Source organism: Amphiura filiformis, chromosome 7, assembly GCF_039555335.1.
Source record: "Amphiura filiformis chromosome 7, Afil_fr2py, whole genome shotgun sequence".
In the NCBI taxonomy this organism is placed as follows: Eukaryota; Metazoa; Echinodermata; class Ophiuroidea; order Amphilepidida; family Amphiuridae; genus Amphiura; species Amphiura filiformis.
This window is the reverse complement of record NC_092634.1, coordinates 16,695,115-16,712,804: the sequence shown is the minus strand read 5'-3', so window position 1 is coordinate 16,712,804 and position 17,690 is coordinate 16,695,115. Positions and strand designations below refer to the sequence as shown.

General features: G+C 35.8%; 1 protein-coding gene across 1 annotated transcript in view; it reads left to right on the top strand.

Moving 5' to 3' along the window:
- The window catches only part of LOC140156281 (metabotropic glutamate receptor-like), a 32,484-nt gene extending 20,623 nt beyond the window's left edge, over window positions 1-11,861 (top strand). Inside the window, exon 2 of the mRNA XM_072179265.1 lies at window positions 10,788-11,861. Within this exon, the coding sequence (XP_072035366.1) occupies window positions 10,788-11,270 (483 nt within the window). The 3' untranslated portion in view covers window positions 11,271-11,861. The remainder of the gene's footprint in view (window positions 1-10,787) is intronic.
- Window positions 11,862-17,690: the final 5,829 nt, after the last annotated feature.

Sequence of the window (17,690 nt, the reverse complement as noted above, 5' to 3'; positions counted from 1 at the left end):
TATTATATTAAAGTGTTGAGCCCAAATAGTACCAGCTTACTAGAACAGTTGGCTTTTGCATTTATGGTGTAATTGTAGAACATACTTCACCCCTAATTTCACCACAGTGACCTCATCCCAATGGCATTGTTCAATAACCTCAATAAAACAATCACAGTGCAAAATTTGACCTCAAGTTGGAGAGTATGAGTTTTTGTACCCAAAGTTTCAACGGTCATTCAATGAATGCACAAATGTATTGGGCTTAAACAACTGTGCCCTGATAAATGAGCATGTTGTGGATCCTAGTGTATCATGGTAAGATGGTCATTTTATTGACCTTGGTCAGTGCTATGGCATGGCAGCAAATAAACTATAGGATAAGGGACTCACCATCATATATTTTAATAAGGGGCTACAAAGACCAGGGAAAAAATAAGTATTTAGGTCTTTTGGTCTATATAGTGGACAGCCCTGTAGCCAGCATGATTCCCGGGCATGATTTCGCAGATAGGGGGGCGGGTGCAGATTTTTCAGAAGAAAATCTTCATTCTGGCTAAAAGGCTATTGATATTTTTTATTTTAGACAATTTTTACAAAAAGTTCATGATTTGGGGTATATGACCACAGATTCCAATATCTGTGATATGATGCCTATGCCAAAATTTATTGAAAATTGTGTAATATTTTGCCTAAATTTGAAATGGGCTCGACGTTCGCGGGCCCCCACTCTGTACGGGCCTGTATGTGAGGTTGCAGAGACCGTAGTTTTCTTTGAGAAGTTGGACACAGCAATGTGTCAGAGGTCATGTGGGAGTCATATTATATTATAGACTATGGTTATATAGAGAACATTTGGTGAAAGGGATGAAGCCCGGGGGATGAAGTGTATGTAATTACACCATTATGTAAAATAAGATAGATATTATAATGTCAACCAATGCACTATTAATATTGTGGCGCATAATAGACCCTTCACAATTAATGTGTAGCATCCAGTCATGTTTGATATTCAAAAAACAAGTGAGGCAAGTATTTTACACACCAGATCAGATCAAATCTATGCATGGTGAAACTCACAAGATTTGATCCCCAATGTCCAATTGTACTAGTCCCTTATCTGGAAGTATAGGCCTACCCTTGGTTGTCAATTAGCACCTACACAGGTGGTGTCACTTTCTCTCATGGCAAAAAGCACACTGTATACCATAGACTGATTGTACTGGAATGTTCATTGTGTCAAGCTATTTTAAACTGGGTTTTTTAAAACCATATTTCACCAGAAATTTGTAAGAAGTATCCCCAGTTTCAGTGAAAAATCTCAATATCAAAGAGGAAAATGCCATGTAATTCAATCATAACAAATAATTAACTCATGCAGTACCAATTTTTGAATTGATCATAATGGTCACAGGTCTTAGTTTTGTAGGTCTTAGTTTTGTAGGTCTTAGTTTTGTAGGTCTTAGTTTTGTAGGTCTTAGTTTTTGGGTCTTAGGTCTTAGGTCTTAGTTTTGTAGACACCCCTTTTTAGTAGGTACAATGTTAAAGGCCCATATAAAAATAACAGATGTGGAAATAGGAGTATAAACTGACCAGTAGATACAGTTGTAGTCCAACTAATTCATGACATATTAGATGGCCTAGGGGAAAGTTGGCCCATATTTGCAAGACTATCCTTGCCTTCAAGGTGAAACAAACCTACTCATGTTACCCTCTGGCCATGGTCTGGCCTGGTGTCAGATCTTACCAAGGGAAAGATGACATTCCAATATTGGCCTTTAATTTTAAGACGTGGGCCATTTTGGATTTGACCCTGGTAACCGCTTGAGGTCACGAAAGGTCATACAGGGGTAAGAAATTGATGTCACCTGATCGGAGCTAACAACATCGGCTGATGACGAGGAATTTCCTCTAAAGCGCAATCGGTAAGCGAAATAAAACAAGTAGTGTTGAAGTTTAATTTAAATTACTTGTATTAGCTTTTGGTATTTGAAAATACCAGGCCAGATAATTTAGTGACGGTTATGACATATCATTTGTTGCAATTGGTTGAATATTGTGGACTGTGTAAGTTTGAAGAATTACAAGTGTCCATTTAATTTTTGCCAGTAAATTGTAAATTGTATTTTTTCTTTAAAAACACAGTCAAATCTGCATTCATGGATACTATCCCAGAAAACGTAAATATTTTTAAACGTTATGAAGGTGTTTCAAACGCACCTTGGTTTTGGTCAAAACTTTTGATAATATTAATAAATCGTCGGTCGCATCACATACAGGTCTATTCGACGCAACACGCTTTTCGAGAAAATCTCGATTGAAAAATCAGTTGTTGGATTTGGCTTCATAGTAGACGGGTTCTATTATTTAAGCATCAAGCAAGCGGTAAGTTCGCGTAAAAGCTGGTAACCAAGGCTATAATGGCTCATTTGACATTATTGATTCAAGAAGAAAAACACGACGCAAATTTTATAAAGAAATACCTGTATATATAATAATAATTTTAGGTATTATCATCAGACAATCACGGACCACTGAGTTTGCTATCATCATAATCTGAGAAATCCTGACATAAGAAAAGAAAAGTATTGCCTGAAGCTTGTAATAAGCTTGTCTCGCAACACCAAAACTACAAGTTGTTGCCTCCTACATATTGGGAAGGTCATATGATTAAAATTTGACTAAATCCAAGTGTAATCTTAAATCCCTCTGGTTAGAACGTTAAGATTTCTTAGATATCTCAACAGCCCAGTGTCTTGTGTGAGAGTGTAGACTCGAGTCGTGACTCTTTTAAGATTATAACTTCAGTGCAGATTTGTTTTATTTTCTCATGAGGTCATTTACCTCAGGTAAATTTAATACCTTGTTACCTGCGATATGTTATGTAATTTACCTATGTGTGATGGTGTGGGACGAGGTGAGCACTGGGATATAGGGTATTGTAAAAGAAATAAATGGTCTTATTTTGTGAAAACTTCAAATATTGAGCATATCAAAAAATTATCAGATTGATATTATATTTAAATTGTAATAATTTAGTTTTAAAAAAATGCTGATTAGGTTGAATGGGAAGCTTAACAAAACAGTAATAAATAAGTGGGGTCTTTTAGTGAATGCATTTATATCATTTTTAGATATTTGAATGCACAGGAAAAGGTTAAAAGCTAGCGCAAATTACTTTCAAGAATGTAGCCTACATTATAGCTATTTACGCCAGGTGTACCGATCGATATTCTTTCACAATCCCTTTTCGACGTAGTGGAAACACCTTTTAAGCCTCCATGAAAGGTGATATTTGTCAGAATATTGGCAAATTTTGTAGTCATTATTTTTACCATTGGTTAACAGACATGTGTGATATATTTTTGCGTTGCTCATTATGACAGATATCTCCAATTACTAAACACGTGACAAAAGAAGTCAAATTTGAATCAATATTTATTTTACCCTATGTTTAAAAAAACAGAAACCTGAGATTTGATAGGACTTACAGAACAAATACACGGCAACCTGATAACCCACTCACTCCAATATAAATACACAAATTTGATACCGTCGCCATAGACATTAATGAAAACCATGACACATAGATATTTACCCAACAATTGTAAATGCATGCAATATCACTTACGGATTCTGTAATAATTATCTGACTACCCGGGGTGGGCATATTTCCAAAACGGCCTGCCAAAAATGCCCCCCATCGGCACGGTCTATGGCCAAAAAAACCTCCACACCCCTTCGTCCTGCCAAAATTTGCACCCCGGCCTGCCAAAACACCCCCCCCCCTTACACATGCCACATTTTTGGGAACCGAATTTACAAAATATTGCATATTACAACGTTTCCGTACTCCTTTCCTGAGTCTTCTAGACAATGTTAGAGCGTTTTATTTACAAGATATATATTGAATGTGTGCCAAAATCTCTTCCCATTTCGACTTGCCAAAAATTTCTTCACCCCTTTTCGACCAGGTCATAAATTGCTAAACCCCATTTTGCATTGCCAGGGGGACATTAAATGGGCAGTAGTCGTGTAAAAAATACGGTTTTTAGGAATAATGGTTTTTCCGTTGCGCTTATACAAAATGCTTAAAAAAACATATTATGCGTTCGAACGAAATGGTTTAAAACGTGAGGTGACTTTAATTCGTGTCATATACTTTATTAATTTGATAAGATATCTTAAAAGTTGTTCCGGCTGAGGCATTATATATTTAAAGCATTCTGACTGGTTTTAACTATCTACGTCTGTCATAAAGGTCTAGGATGTCGTTGACCCGTGGTCATGTGGTTGCTTGGCTTTCCTCGGCTTTCCTAGGACTTCAGTTGCTGCTTCTGGCATCTGTTGGGTGAAGCGTTCTGTCACTGATGAGCATCATGACCAAGTTATTGCCGCTGCCGACACCAGGTCCTGGGAATGACCGGGCCTTATGGGTATTGATGCTTGACTGGAAATGTTTGGTGCGACGATGCAGTCAATTTGGTTTCTAGATTTACCTTGATTTCTCCTTGATGGCTTGTACGGATGGAAAATTCAGCCTCTTAACCTTGGTCTGGGGCGGACATTTTATTAAAGGAATTAAGAAGAGCAGCAACGACACCACTTGTATTACATTCCAGATGTTAAATCTACATATGCAAAATTTGAGGGAAAATGAACGAGTCCGTTTTATTTTAGGGCCATTTGTCTATAACTGGTCTTTACATGTAGCCCTATGGAGAGAGTGCCCGTTGAGGGCGCTATAACCCCATTTTAGGAACAAAATGTGATTTAAAAAAAACTGACCCGTGCGAATGTTCTAAAATTTTCAGAGTATGAAGTATGAACATGTAGAAATATAATCAAGTAGTTGCCCTATCTGCTCTTCTCCGAAAAAATAAAAAGTCCTATACCTCAATGATATGAAGCTTCCGTTGGTCTTCTCATAAAACCAAATTTTCCGACAGTACCTCTCCAATCATTATGAGCCTCTTAACAAACCTTTGCATTCCAGACTGTAAAGGGGAGTAAAGTAGCTATCCATTTATATGCAACATGCCAACATGTCACAAATAGTCTGAGACGTAGATGCTTGATAAAACTTTCCAAACCTTTCCTGAGGAGTTTATAAAAGAGAAATAAACAATAAGAAAATAAGCTAAACAATAAATAACAAATTGACCCGTTTGATATGTTGTAACATTTTGAGAAGAAATCTCGTATTCAAAATAGAATGCATCCATTCGGTCAGCCAGCACTCAGCATACATTGCGTGACACTTAGACCAACTTTAGATCTAAAGAGGTCTAGAATATTTGTAACATTGATGGGGTATTTTAGATTAGATACAAGTATTTTCTTGCACGTTTATGTGACGTATAATGACGCAAATGTGGTTATAACTTATCAAATACCTGCTCGATTTCAGTATGTTTTATGATTGTGTTTACTGCAAGCATCTATTAATTTCGATCCATTATACAATCGATGATACGTATACATGACGTAATTAGTAAGTAATGGGACATCAAAGACAAAAGAGTAGAAATGAGGAATGTTATTTGTTATATCTCCCATTGCACTATAAAGAGACTTACTTGTATATTTTAAAACAAATTTAAATAAAATTGTATATAAAATTTCATGTAAACAAATCCAATTGATTATTTGGTAAAATGATGTTAAACATACCTAACAATGACGTTTCGTGCTACATCGTAGCACTTTCTCAAATCGACTGACCAATTCTCCCAGTCCTCCTCGTCTGCTTCCTGTCGGAGCGTGACGTTGGTGGCGCTGTTTTAGGTGGTTTTAGGAGTTGGTCATAGATGTGCGGCAGGAAGTGATTTCCTTCATCCCGGTTGAGTGTGTTGGGCCCCCTTTTCCGTATCCAAATTGCTTCTTTTATGTGTCTTCTATTTCTGTTTTGCTCTCTGTCCTTTATGCTCGCGTCATCCCAATTGATCACATGGTTATCCTCCGCTACATGGTCAGTAATAGCGGATTTGTTGACCTCACCGGTGACCGAGGCCTTCCTCTGAGCTCTGGTATAAGCCTTAGTTGAGGCTTTTTCCGCTTCGGTTTTGTGTTCTTTAAGCCGCGTACCTAGAACTCTAGAGGTTTCACCTATATAGGTTTTTTCACAGTTGCGGCAGGGGATCTCGTAAACGCATTCGGCGGTTTGTAAGGAATCGCGTTTGTCCTTTGGGTGGACCAGAATGTTTCTTAATGTCTGGTGTGGCTTAAATGATGTTTGAATGCCATGCTTATTAAATATCCTCCTAGCACGCTGCGAAAGCCCCTCTTTGTAGGGGAGGACGACCATACCTCTAGTGGTCGACTGTGACGGTTCCTTTTGGGGGTTTCTTTTTGTCCACGTCTTTGAAAGCCCATTCTGGGTACCCACAAAGTTTGAGGGCTTCCTTGATTTTGCTTTCTTCCATTCTTTTGTCTTCCTCCTCTGTGATGACTTTATCCTTTCGATCCATAAGGGTTCGAATGACGCTGAGTTTATGCTGAAGTGGGTGGTGAGATTGAAAGTGGAGGTACTGATCCGTGTGTGTCTTTTTACGGTATACTAACAGTTTAATGTTTTATGAAATTTTATATATGATATCTACTGACAATCCTGATGAACTTGTTTACGGGTTAAATAAAATTGGTTTATAGCTATACCCCGGGATCTACCTCAAAGTGGAAGATATTGAATCAAATTCGAAGTGTCTGACATCCGGAAATAAAAAAGCCACTCAACCGAATCCTATCAATTTTATGAACGTCTCCTTAATTATGGCGTCGGTCGGTATCATGTAACTTAAATGCCAGAATTTATATTTATTGCAAAAAGAGCGATTATCTGTGTTTGAATGTAAAGATTAAGATTTACTGATGCTAACTTATACGAGTGCTATTACGATAATACAGTTATAAGTATGAATAAGTGGAAAATCATGCTATTTCTAGATTCAAGGTTGCCACATTGATGTCTAGTTTGATGTTATATTATTTACAATATCCCTAAGCCGGCTTCATAAAATTGTGATTACACGCAACTCGGGGTAAAGTGGAATAATATGAGGGGAAACCCCCAAAATACTACAATAATCTTTATTATTTTATGGATATCTAGTGAGAATTGTTTTTGAAATCTTTAATAGGTAGAATATGAAAGAAACATGTCGCTTTCTTAAACATATATATAAACCCTTTGCGACGTTGTAGAAACACTTTTCTGAAAGGTGACATTTTGCTCTCAGTAATTTTACGATTGTTTTACAGACCTGTTGTGTACATCCTTCATACAGACAAATAAAAGCTTCACAAAATGTAATCATTTGTTATAAACACGCCTATAACATACATGTACAAACATGTTAGTATTTGGTGTTTAAAAACACCCGGAGAAAATTTAGTGACGGTTATTTTGACACCTTATTTGTTGCAATTGGTTGAGTATTGTGGTCTCAGTGTTAAGTTTGAAGGTGACAAGTACCGATTAAATTTTTCCAGTGAATTGTAAATTTTATATAATTTATTTTCTTTAAGAACACAATTGTGTTGTTAATATTGGACGGCATTGGATAAAAATGTTTTGCCAACACTTTATAACATAATCTTGAAATATTTTTCATTCAGTTTTCAAAAAGTTTTATTTCCTTCATATCATATACATTTGGCATAGAACAAATTAATGAACGTGCGACGTGGTGACAGCGATATCAAACGGCTGTAATTACACGTAATATCACTTAATGGACAGTTAAGTCGTATATAGCAAAACGGATTCTTTCCGTTGCGCATACAAAATATTTCACAAACATATGATGAATGCAAACGAAATGGCTTAAAACGTGACGTAACTTTAATTCATGTCATACTTTTTGTTTGATTAAATGTCGTTCCGACTGATGTATCAAATTCTGAATTTGAACAAGATCATGTTTCGTAATTTTACATTGACAGTGGCGCAGCTAACCGGGTGGTTAATATCAGTATTTATTGGTAAATACCACCAATGACATTTCATGAAATACTCAAGAACTTCTACGTTGAAAGTTGAATTGAAAAGTGTGTGCTGAAAAGGTCTCCATTTAATTCATACTTATTACAAAGGGCTCAATGGAAGTCATATCCACCGTGTTTCATGATAAATCAACAATCTATACTCAGACAACCTTAAGAATGTTTGCTGCTCATGGGTAATCATATCAACCAAGTTTTATGACAATCCAACTATCTATTATCAGTAACTGATAACCTTGCGAGCAAGTAAAATTGAGTCTTTGGAGCTGTGAACAGTCAAAATCAAGGGTATTTCTTTGCTTTCTCGTTGAAAGTCACCTAAAAATACCAGAAATGCGACAAATGGGCAACATAGGAGTCTTTTAGAACTGAAATTATCAAAATCAAGGTCTTTCGGATCTCTTCTTTTTGGTCTTTCGAAGCTGTGAAATCATAAAGGGGGGTCTTTCGGGTGAACATACCTGTATGGTCATTTGTGTTAAGTGCCTCCCTCCTGCCACTGGTCGTTCGCATTTCTGCGATTCCCTTTAGCCGATGAAGGCAAGCAGGTGAACCAACCTCCCTTTTACACGCTAACTAAGAAAGAGTTAGCATCATACATGCAGACATTGGCAATGTTTTTATAAAACAATAAATTCTGTGCTAAACTGCCTTTGAACAGCATTTGGACCCAATCATGTGTACGTCCGATAACCAGTGCTGTAATGCTGTAATGCTATGCAACAGTACTGTTTGGGTCATAATGATCTCAAATTTGCATAATGCCCTCAAATGTGACAAACGCATCAGAACACGGTGGCTCAGTGGTTACGGCCTTGGACTCATAATCTTAGAGCTTGTTCTTCGTGGTGGGTTCGAGTCCCCGTCCCACCACTGTGTTTGACCCTTGGGAAGGCGCTTTGCCTCGCTTGCCTCACCCCACCCATGTGCAATGGAAAGCTGTTAGGGGTAGTGAAAGTCGCTGTACTGATGAACCCTGTGGCATTTGTAGGCAACAAACGTGGTTCCAACCATAAATGTGAAGCGCTTTGAGGATGTTTACGACATAAAGCGCTATATAAATGTCTACACTTTTTTATATATTTATAACGGCTCATTTGACGAATGACACTGTCAGAAAGAACACAACGAAAATAGTATAGGAGAAACAACGGTAATTTCCTGTCATATTTTAAGTATTATCATTAGAAAAGCACGAACCACTGAGTTTTTTTATCATCATAATCTGGGAAATCCTGATATAAGAAAAGAAAAGCATTGCCTGAAGCTTGTAATAAGCTTATCTCGCAACACCAAAACTACAAGCTGTTGCCTCCTACATATTGTGAAGGTCATGGGTACAATTTGACTAAATCCTAGTGTAATCTCAAACCCTCTGGTTAGAACTTTAATATTTCTAAGATATCTCGACAGCCCATTGTCGTGTGTGACAGTGTAGACTGGAGTCTTAAGAGTATAACTTCTTTGTGTTATTTTCTCATGAGGTCATTTACCTTATTACCTGCGATATGTTATCTTCACCTATTTAATGTTATTTACCTATGAGCTTCGGTTTATGTGGCGATGGTGTGCGACGAGGTACGCACTAGGATATAGGGTGTTTGTAAAAGACACGATTGGTCTTAATTTTGATAAATGTAAGTGACTTAACTATTTTAGTCAGAATCAGATTGATTTATTGCAATTAAATTGTAATAATTTAGTTAAAAACCTGGTGAAACCTAAATTGAGACATCAATGAATTGCAATGAATTCATAAAGTTGTGATTATAAGAAAGTGTACCAATGAAAATGGCAGTGTATATTGCTGCTTATGGAAAGAGCTAAATTGAATATGTTGAATTGGAAACTTTTAATAAAAACAGAATGTCCGTATAATGAAATGTCATCAGAACAATAAACTGCAATAAATAAGCGAGCTCTTTTAGTGAAGGCACTACACTCTAAGTTTGAGAGACCATGAAGAACGAATTTACAAAAATGCATAAAAAGTACAATTATCTAAATATAGATCTATCGTTTTTAGGTTCTTGAAAGCACAGGAAAAGGTTAAAAGCTAGCGCAAATAACTGTAAAGAATGTACATTATAGCTTTTTACGCTGTTGCAGCAGCAATGCTTTTAAAAGTGTACTGAAATTCCCTGCAAGTCAAGATATAACAAATAGTAAGACCTAATTCTTGTACTTTTAGTAGTATATTGTGTGAAAGCGTGATTGTGTTTAAAATCATGCTTCTTACTTGATCTTCTCATTTCAAATGTTACATTATATGACAACAGCGTTCCATTTTGGGTGATAGTGAATCATTGACTGAAGAGAGATATCTTTATGTTGTACAACTAGATTTCATTAACAGTCAAACTGCTTCTGTGATAATCCGACTAACTATTGCTTGAGAAATCTCAGGTAATATCTGCAACACAGATATTACAAATCTGTGTTCAGATATTTGTACAACAAAATGAAAAAAAGTATAACAACCTACCCTCTTTATAAATAGGCACATACCGTAAAGATTCGCCCAATGGCGAACTTGGACTCCTTTTACTTGGGGGTAAATTTCGTGTGTAAATAAAGAGCTCACTCCTCTGAAATCACAACAAGAATTAAGGTTCTGTGCCCTTATTTTGCTGGTGAGAATTTTATGGGAGGGCACTTTTAGCCCGGACTTTTAGGTTGTGCCTAAAATTCCACTTATGTCCAGTGAGCTCATAGCGCCATTAGGCAAATCTGTATGGTACGTTTGCATGCAAATTTGTACGGTAGCTAATGTATGGCGTAATATTTTCCTTTTCCTCTTACAGATCGTGATAATCATACTATTCGCTACCCTGGACCCTGCAGAACCAGTATCCCTCATCTCAAATCCTCCTATAAACTACATAGAACAATACTGTGAATTCGGACCTGGCCTTACTGTTGGTATCATCTATAACTTCATTATCATCACGGGGTGTTGTATCATCGCCTTATTGGCTCGCAAAGTGCCTAGCAACTACAACGAATCTAAATTCATCGGAATCAGCGTCTATTCTACCCTGATAGTGAGCCTCGCGGCGGTACCGGTGTACTCAACAGCTGATGTTGTTTTGCAGAAAGTTGCTACATTATGTATGGTGTTACTTCTTAATGCTTATCTCACATTAATATGTGTGTACATTCCTAAACTGTATGCCATTAGATTTGTAAAAGACGATGGACTGAATGTGGAAGACTGGAGGTCGAGAAGCCTTGGTGGCTCATTAAATAATGCTCGTTCTAATAGAGTTATTCCTAGTTTGAATTAAGCATTCACAGATCTTGTTGTTCTTATAGGCTAGTCAAATTTAAAAAAAATACCCATTACTAATTGCAACAGAATCTATTTCGCATGCGTCCATCATCTTCCAAGGCTAACACAAAAACATATCAAAAGTCCCCAAAAATCCAGGTAGTGGAACAGTGCCTAATTTGCATTAATCAAAAATGGCCGCTTATGCAGGGGGTTAAATTTCAAATTAAGTCAAATCTTGATAAAAAAAAACATACCAATGTGTTGCTCTTGTCACAAGGATTCAGAAAACGCATAGTTGGACCTATCTTGAGTTGTCGTTTTCCTTGTAAATTCATTGGTTCTTGCCCGTGTTATATGAGACAATAGAGTACACTTGGGTTCGTATTGAACTGCGCGTATTGTTTGTGTTTGCCAGTGACATAATATGCAAGCAGTGATCTCGCGCATCGGAGCGTTGAGATATTTTACGTCCACGTCTGAAGGACTCAATGGATTCGCCGATTTCGTGCCTGGGATTAACTGGTTGAACTTGAAAAAGGCCATAAAGATTGGACGTCTAAATTTTTACAGGTTATTTGTTTAAGAATGAGAATGAAATTATTGTTTTTAGACCCAACCGTGTCTCTTGTTATGTAACGTGCAGCCACTTTATTCCATTTAAAATAATTCAATCTCCCGTCAGGCGTTGAAGATACGTCTGGGTCACGGTCTCAAAACAACACTTTTATTCTCTAAAACGAGAGAGCAAATTTCATAAATGTTTACACACAATAATGATCGAATTAGTAGAACACACTATATTAGTTACGCACCTGTCAATTACGATAAATAAATCTGTCTATCTCTTGCATGAACAATGTTATTAGTTGCATATCTGTCTATTTACATTCGCCTTTAAAGCTGAAATGGCAGATGTTTACGTATCAAGGTATCGATTTCAGTTGACTGGTCTTATATAATAAAGGAAGAAAACAAAGTAAGTGAATACTTAAAGCGACAAATTAATACTTAAATAAATGAGAAAGCAAACCTCCGTAATATTGTTATTCATCGTGTTAATGGTCCTATAATGCAATTAGGAAGTAGAATGAGATATTACTTCCGCCCTTAACTGACGAAGAAACGTTTTAAATCATTAAAGCATGTTTCTTAGTATTGGTCGGCGAAATTGTTTTCTAACATTTGCTCCAATATACTACATCCCTTTGTGAGTAATAACGATGTAAAAAGTATTCGGTTTTTTTATTAAGTGGTAATCAAACAGACTTAAGTCACTGAAAAGCATTTGTGGGGTTTTGGCTAGCAAACTCTTTTAATTGTGCCGGCTTTCAAGATATTTCTGCATACGTTACATATTTTGAATGAGTACGATTTCTTACTCAAAAGCTTATAATCATACGTTTATTTATCAATTATCTGACGTACGCGTAGAAGTAAGCGTTGACGTAAGAACTTGTCACTTATCAAATAGTCCCCATATCACTAAGGAAAATGAAAACGCGTACAATCGACCAGATTGGAAATGGAGAGCTGTCGTGGTTCGGGAAAACCACCCGAAATAAGCAAGTAAGCAAGTAAGCAAGCCGTTAATCACAATTGGTAATGTATACTATTTTAATCGACAAAAAACGGTGCCAAATTTTAATAATTAACTAATTGTGCCTAATTCTGCTAAAATTGTACCAAATTCTTCAAAAAATATACGATAGAGAGGAATCTGGTTTTTTTTATTTACCATATTACCATATTATACACTATGCCTGAAATTGATCTCATCCTATGATGTTTCTGTTTTGTCAACTATTCAAGGGCTTTTGGGGCTTTTAACGGAAAACAAATAAGTATTGTTCAACATACAATGTAAATTTAAAAGCAAATTCTACGCACCAGTTGAAAAAGTACGTAGTCAAATATATTCAAAAAGGTTGTCTCATAATAATGTTCCCTCATAATTATTGTTGATAATGTAATAAAACACCAAACGTATGAAGTATGAAGTGTGTGATTATTATCAAAAACTACATAGCTGTACATGTCCTTGCGAGAAAAGAAATAAATTGCACTTAAATTATGCAGTGTGTCTCTCTCACAATTCAGACCGGATAGACAGGCTTGATGGCTGACGGGGTCATATTTTTTCAGAAAGCTGAATTGCAAAAGATTATTTCTTGGTTTGAATGAAGAAAACACCGAATCTTCTATTAACTGTTTAATAAATACATTAAAAAAAATATAAATAAATAAATTTCGGTATTTATATAGCGCCTTACCACAGATCACGGAGTGTTCAAAGCGCTGAATATGAAATTGAGGATTAAAAAAAAATTGAATATCAATTCTCAAACAGTTTTTTCTAATAATTGTATTGGTTCTTGCCAGCGTTATACGAGACAATATTATAAACCTGGGCTCGTATTGAACTAAGCGTATTGTTTGCGTGTGCAAGTAACATGGCATGCGTTCAGTGATTTTGCGCATCGGAGCATTGTGATATTTTAAGTCCACGTCTGAAGGACTCAATGGATTCGCCGATTTCGTGCCTGGAATTGACTGGCTGAACTTGAAAAAAGCCATAAAGATTGGACGTGTAAATTTTGACAGGTTATCTGTTTAAGAATGAGAATAAAAGTATTGTTTTTAGACCCAACCGTGTCTCTATATGTCAAGTGCTGCCACTTTATTCCATTTAAAATAATTCAATATCCTGTCAGCATGGTCAGGCGATGAAGATACGGCTGGGTCTCAAAACTACCATTTTTATTCTCTAAAACGAGAGAGCAAATTTCATCAATGTTTTACACACAATGTGATGGAATTAGTAGAGGACACTATTAGTTACACACCTGTCAATTACGATAAATAAATCTGTCTATCTCTTGTATGAACAACGTTATTAGTCTCATCATACCTGTCTATTTTCATTCGGTATCGATCTCAATTGACTAGTCTAATATATAAGGAAGAAAAAACAGTAAGTGAATACTTAAAACGACAAATTAATACTTTTAGGTCATGAATGAGAAAACAAACGTCCGTAATATTGTTTTGCATCGTGATAATGGTCCTAATGCAATTAGAAAGTAGGAAACTTCCGCCCTTAAATGACGAGAAACGTTTTAAATCATTAAAGCAAGTTTCCTTGTATCGGTCGACGAAATTGTTTTCTGACATTTGCTCCAATATACTACATCCCGTTGTGACTAATAACGATGTAAAAAGTATTCGCTTTCTTTATTAAGTGGTAATCAAACAGAATTTAGTCACTGAAAAGCCTTTGTGGGGTTTTGGCTGGCAAACTCCTTCAATTGTGCCAGCTTTCAAGATATATCTGCATACGTTACAAATTTTGAATGGGTACGATTTCTTACTCAAAAGCTTATAACCATACGTTTATTTATCAATTATCTGTCGTACGCATAGAAGTAAGCGTTGACGTAAGAACTTGTCACTTATCAAATAGTCCCCATATCACTAGGGAAAATGAAAACGCGTGCAATCGACCAAATTGCCGTTAATCACTTATTGATAATGTATACTATTTTAATCGACTAAAAGCGGTGCCAAATTCTGCTAAAATAACTGTGCCTAATTCTGCAAAAATTGTGCCAAATTAATTCTTCAAAAATTCTTTTTGATTTACCATATTATACACTCTGCCTGAAATTGATCTCATCATATGATGTTTCTATTTTGTCAACTATTCAAGGTCATTTTGGGTTTTTAACGGAAACATACAATGTAAATGTAAAAGCAAATTCTACGCACCAGTTGAAAAAGTACGAAGTATCAATAATTGTATTCAAAATCGTTGTTTCATAATAATGGTCCCTCATAAGTATTGTTGATAATGTAATAAAACGTATGAAGTGTGTGAGTATTATCAAAAACTACATGTCCTTGCGGGAAAAGAAAAATAAATGCACTTAAATTATGCAGTGTGTCTCGCTCATAATTCAGACCGGATAGACAGGCTTGATGGCTGACGGGGTCATATTTTTTCAGAACACTGAATTGCAAAAGATTATTTCTTGCTTTGAATGAAGAAAACAGCAATTCTTATATTAACTGTTTAAAAAATACAAAAAAAAAAAAAAAAAAATTGAACATCAATTTATTCTCAAACAGTTTTTTCTAATCATTTCATTGGTTCTTGCCAGCGTTATATGAGACAATAGAGTACGCCTGGGCTCGTATTGAACTAAAAAGCGTATTGTTTGCGTGTGCGAGTAACATGGCATGCGTGCAGTGATCTCGCGCATCGGAGCGTTGAGATATTTTACGTCCACGTCTGAAGGACTCAATGGCTTCGCCGATTTCGTGCCTGGGATTAACTGGTTGAACTTAAAAAAGGGTCATAAAGATTGGACGTCTAAATTTTGACAGGTTATTTGTTTAAGAATGAGAATGAAATTATTGTTTTTAGACCCAACCGTGCCTCTATATGTAACGTGCCACTTTATTCCATTTAAAATAATTCAATCTCCCGTCAGGCTTTGAAGACACGTCTGGGTCTCAAAACAACACTTTTATTCTCTAAAACGAGAGAGCAAATTTCATCAATGTTTTGCACACGATAATGATCGAATTAGTAGAACACACTATTAGTTACGCACCTGTCAATTACGATAAACAAATCTGTCTATCTCTTGTATGAACAATCTTATTAGTTGCATATCTGTCTATTTTCATTCGCCTTTAAAGCTGAAATGGCAGATGTTTACGTATCAAGGTATCGATTTCAGTTGACTGGTCTTATATAATCAAGGAAGAAAACAAAGTAAGTGAATACTTAAAACGACAAATTAATACTTTAAGGTCATAAATGAGAAAACAAACGTCCGTAATATTGTTTTGCATCGTGATAATGGTCCTAATGCAATTAGGAAGTAGGAAACTTCCGCCCTTAAATGACGAGAAACGTTTTAAATCATTAAAGCAAGTTTCCTTGTATCGGTCGACGAAATTGTGTTCTGACATTTGCTCCAATATACTACATCCTTTTGTGACTAATAACGATGTAAAAAGTATTCGCTTTCTTTATTAAGTGGTAATCAAACAGAATTTAGTCACTGAAAAGCCTTTGTGGGGTTTTGGCTGGCAAACTCGTTCAATTGTGCCAGCTTTCAAGATACGTCTGCATACGTTACAAATTTTGAATGAGTACGATTTCTTACTCAAAAGCTTATAAAAATACGCGTATTTATCCATTATCTGACGTACGCATAGAAGTATGCGTTGACGTAAGAACTTGTCACTTATCAAATAGTCCCCATATCACTAGGGAAAATGAAAACGCGTACAATCGACCAAATTGCCGTTAATCACTTATTGATAATGTATACTTTTTTAATCGGCTAAAAGCGGTGCCAAATTCTGCTAAAATAACTGTGCCTAATTCTGCTAAAAAATTGTGCCAAATTCTTCAAAAATTCTTTTTGATTTACCATATTATACACTCTGCCTGAAATTGATCTCATCATATGATGTTTCTGTTTTGTCAACTATTCAAGGTCATTTTGGGTTTTTAACGGAAAACAAATAAGTATACAACATACAATGTAAATGTAAAAGCATATTCTACGCACCAGTTGAAAAAGTACGTAGTCAATTGTATTCAAAATCGTTGTTTCATAATAATGGTCCCTCATAATTATTGTTGATAATGTAATAAAACGTATTTAGTGTGTGATTATTATCAAAAACTACATGTCCTTGCGGGAAAATAAAAATAAATGCACTTAAATTATGCTGTGTGTCTCGCTCATAATTCAGAAGGGATAGACAGGCTTGCTGGCTGACGGGGTCATATTTTTTCAGAACACTGAATTGGAAAAGATTATTTTCTACTTTGAATGAAGAAAACAGCAATTCTTATATTAACTGTTTGAAAAATACATAAAAAATAAATTGACTGGTTGAACTTGAAAAAACCATTAAGATTGGACGTGTAAATTTTTACAGGTTATCTGTTTATTGTTTTTAGACCCAACCGTGTCTCTATATGTAACGTGCTGCCAATATATTCCATTTAAAATAATTAAATCTCCCGTCAGGCGATGAAGATACGGCTGGGTCTCAAAACAACACTTTTATTCTCTAAAACGAGAGAGCAAATTTCACACAATGTTTTGCACACAATAATGATCGAATTATTAGAACACACTATTAGTTACGCATCTGTCAATTACGATAAATAAATCTGTCTATCTCTTGTATGAACAATGTTATTAGTTGCATATCTGTCTATTTTCATTCGCTTTTAAAGATAAAATGGCAGATTTTTACGTATCAAGGTCATTTCAGTTGACTGGTCTAATATATAAGGAAGAAAACAAAGTAAGTGAATACTTAAAGTGACAAATTAATACTTAAATAAATGAGAAAGCAAATCTCCGTAATATTGTTATTCATCGTGTTAATGGTCCTACAAAGG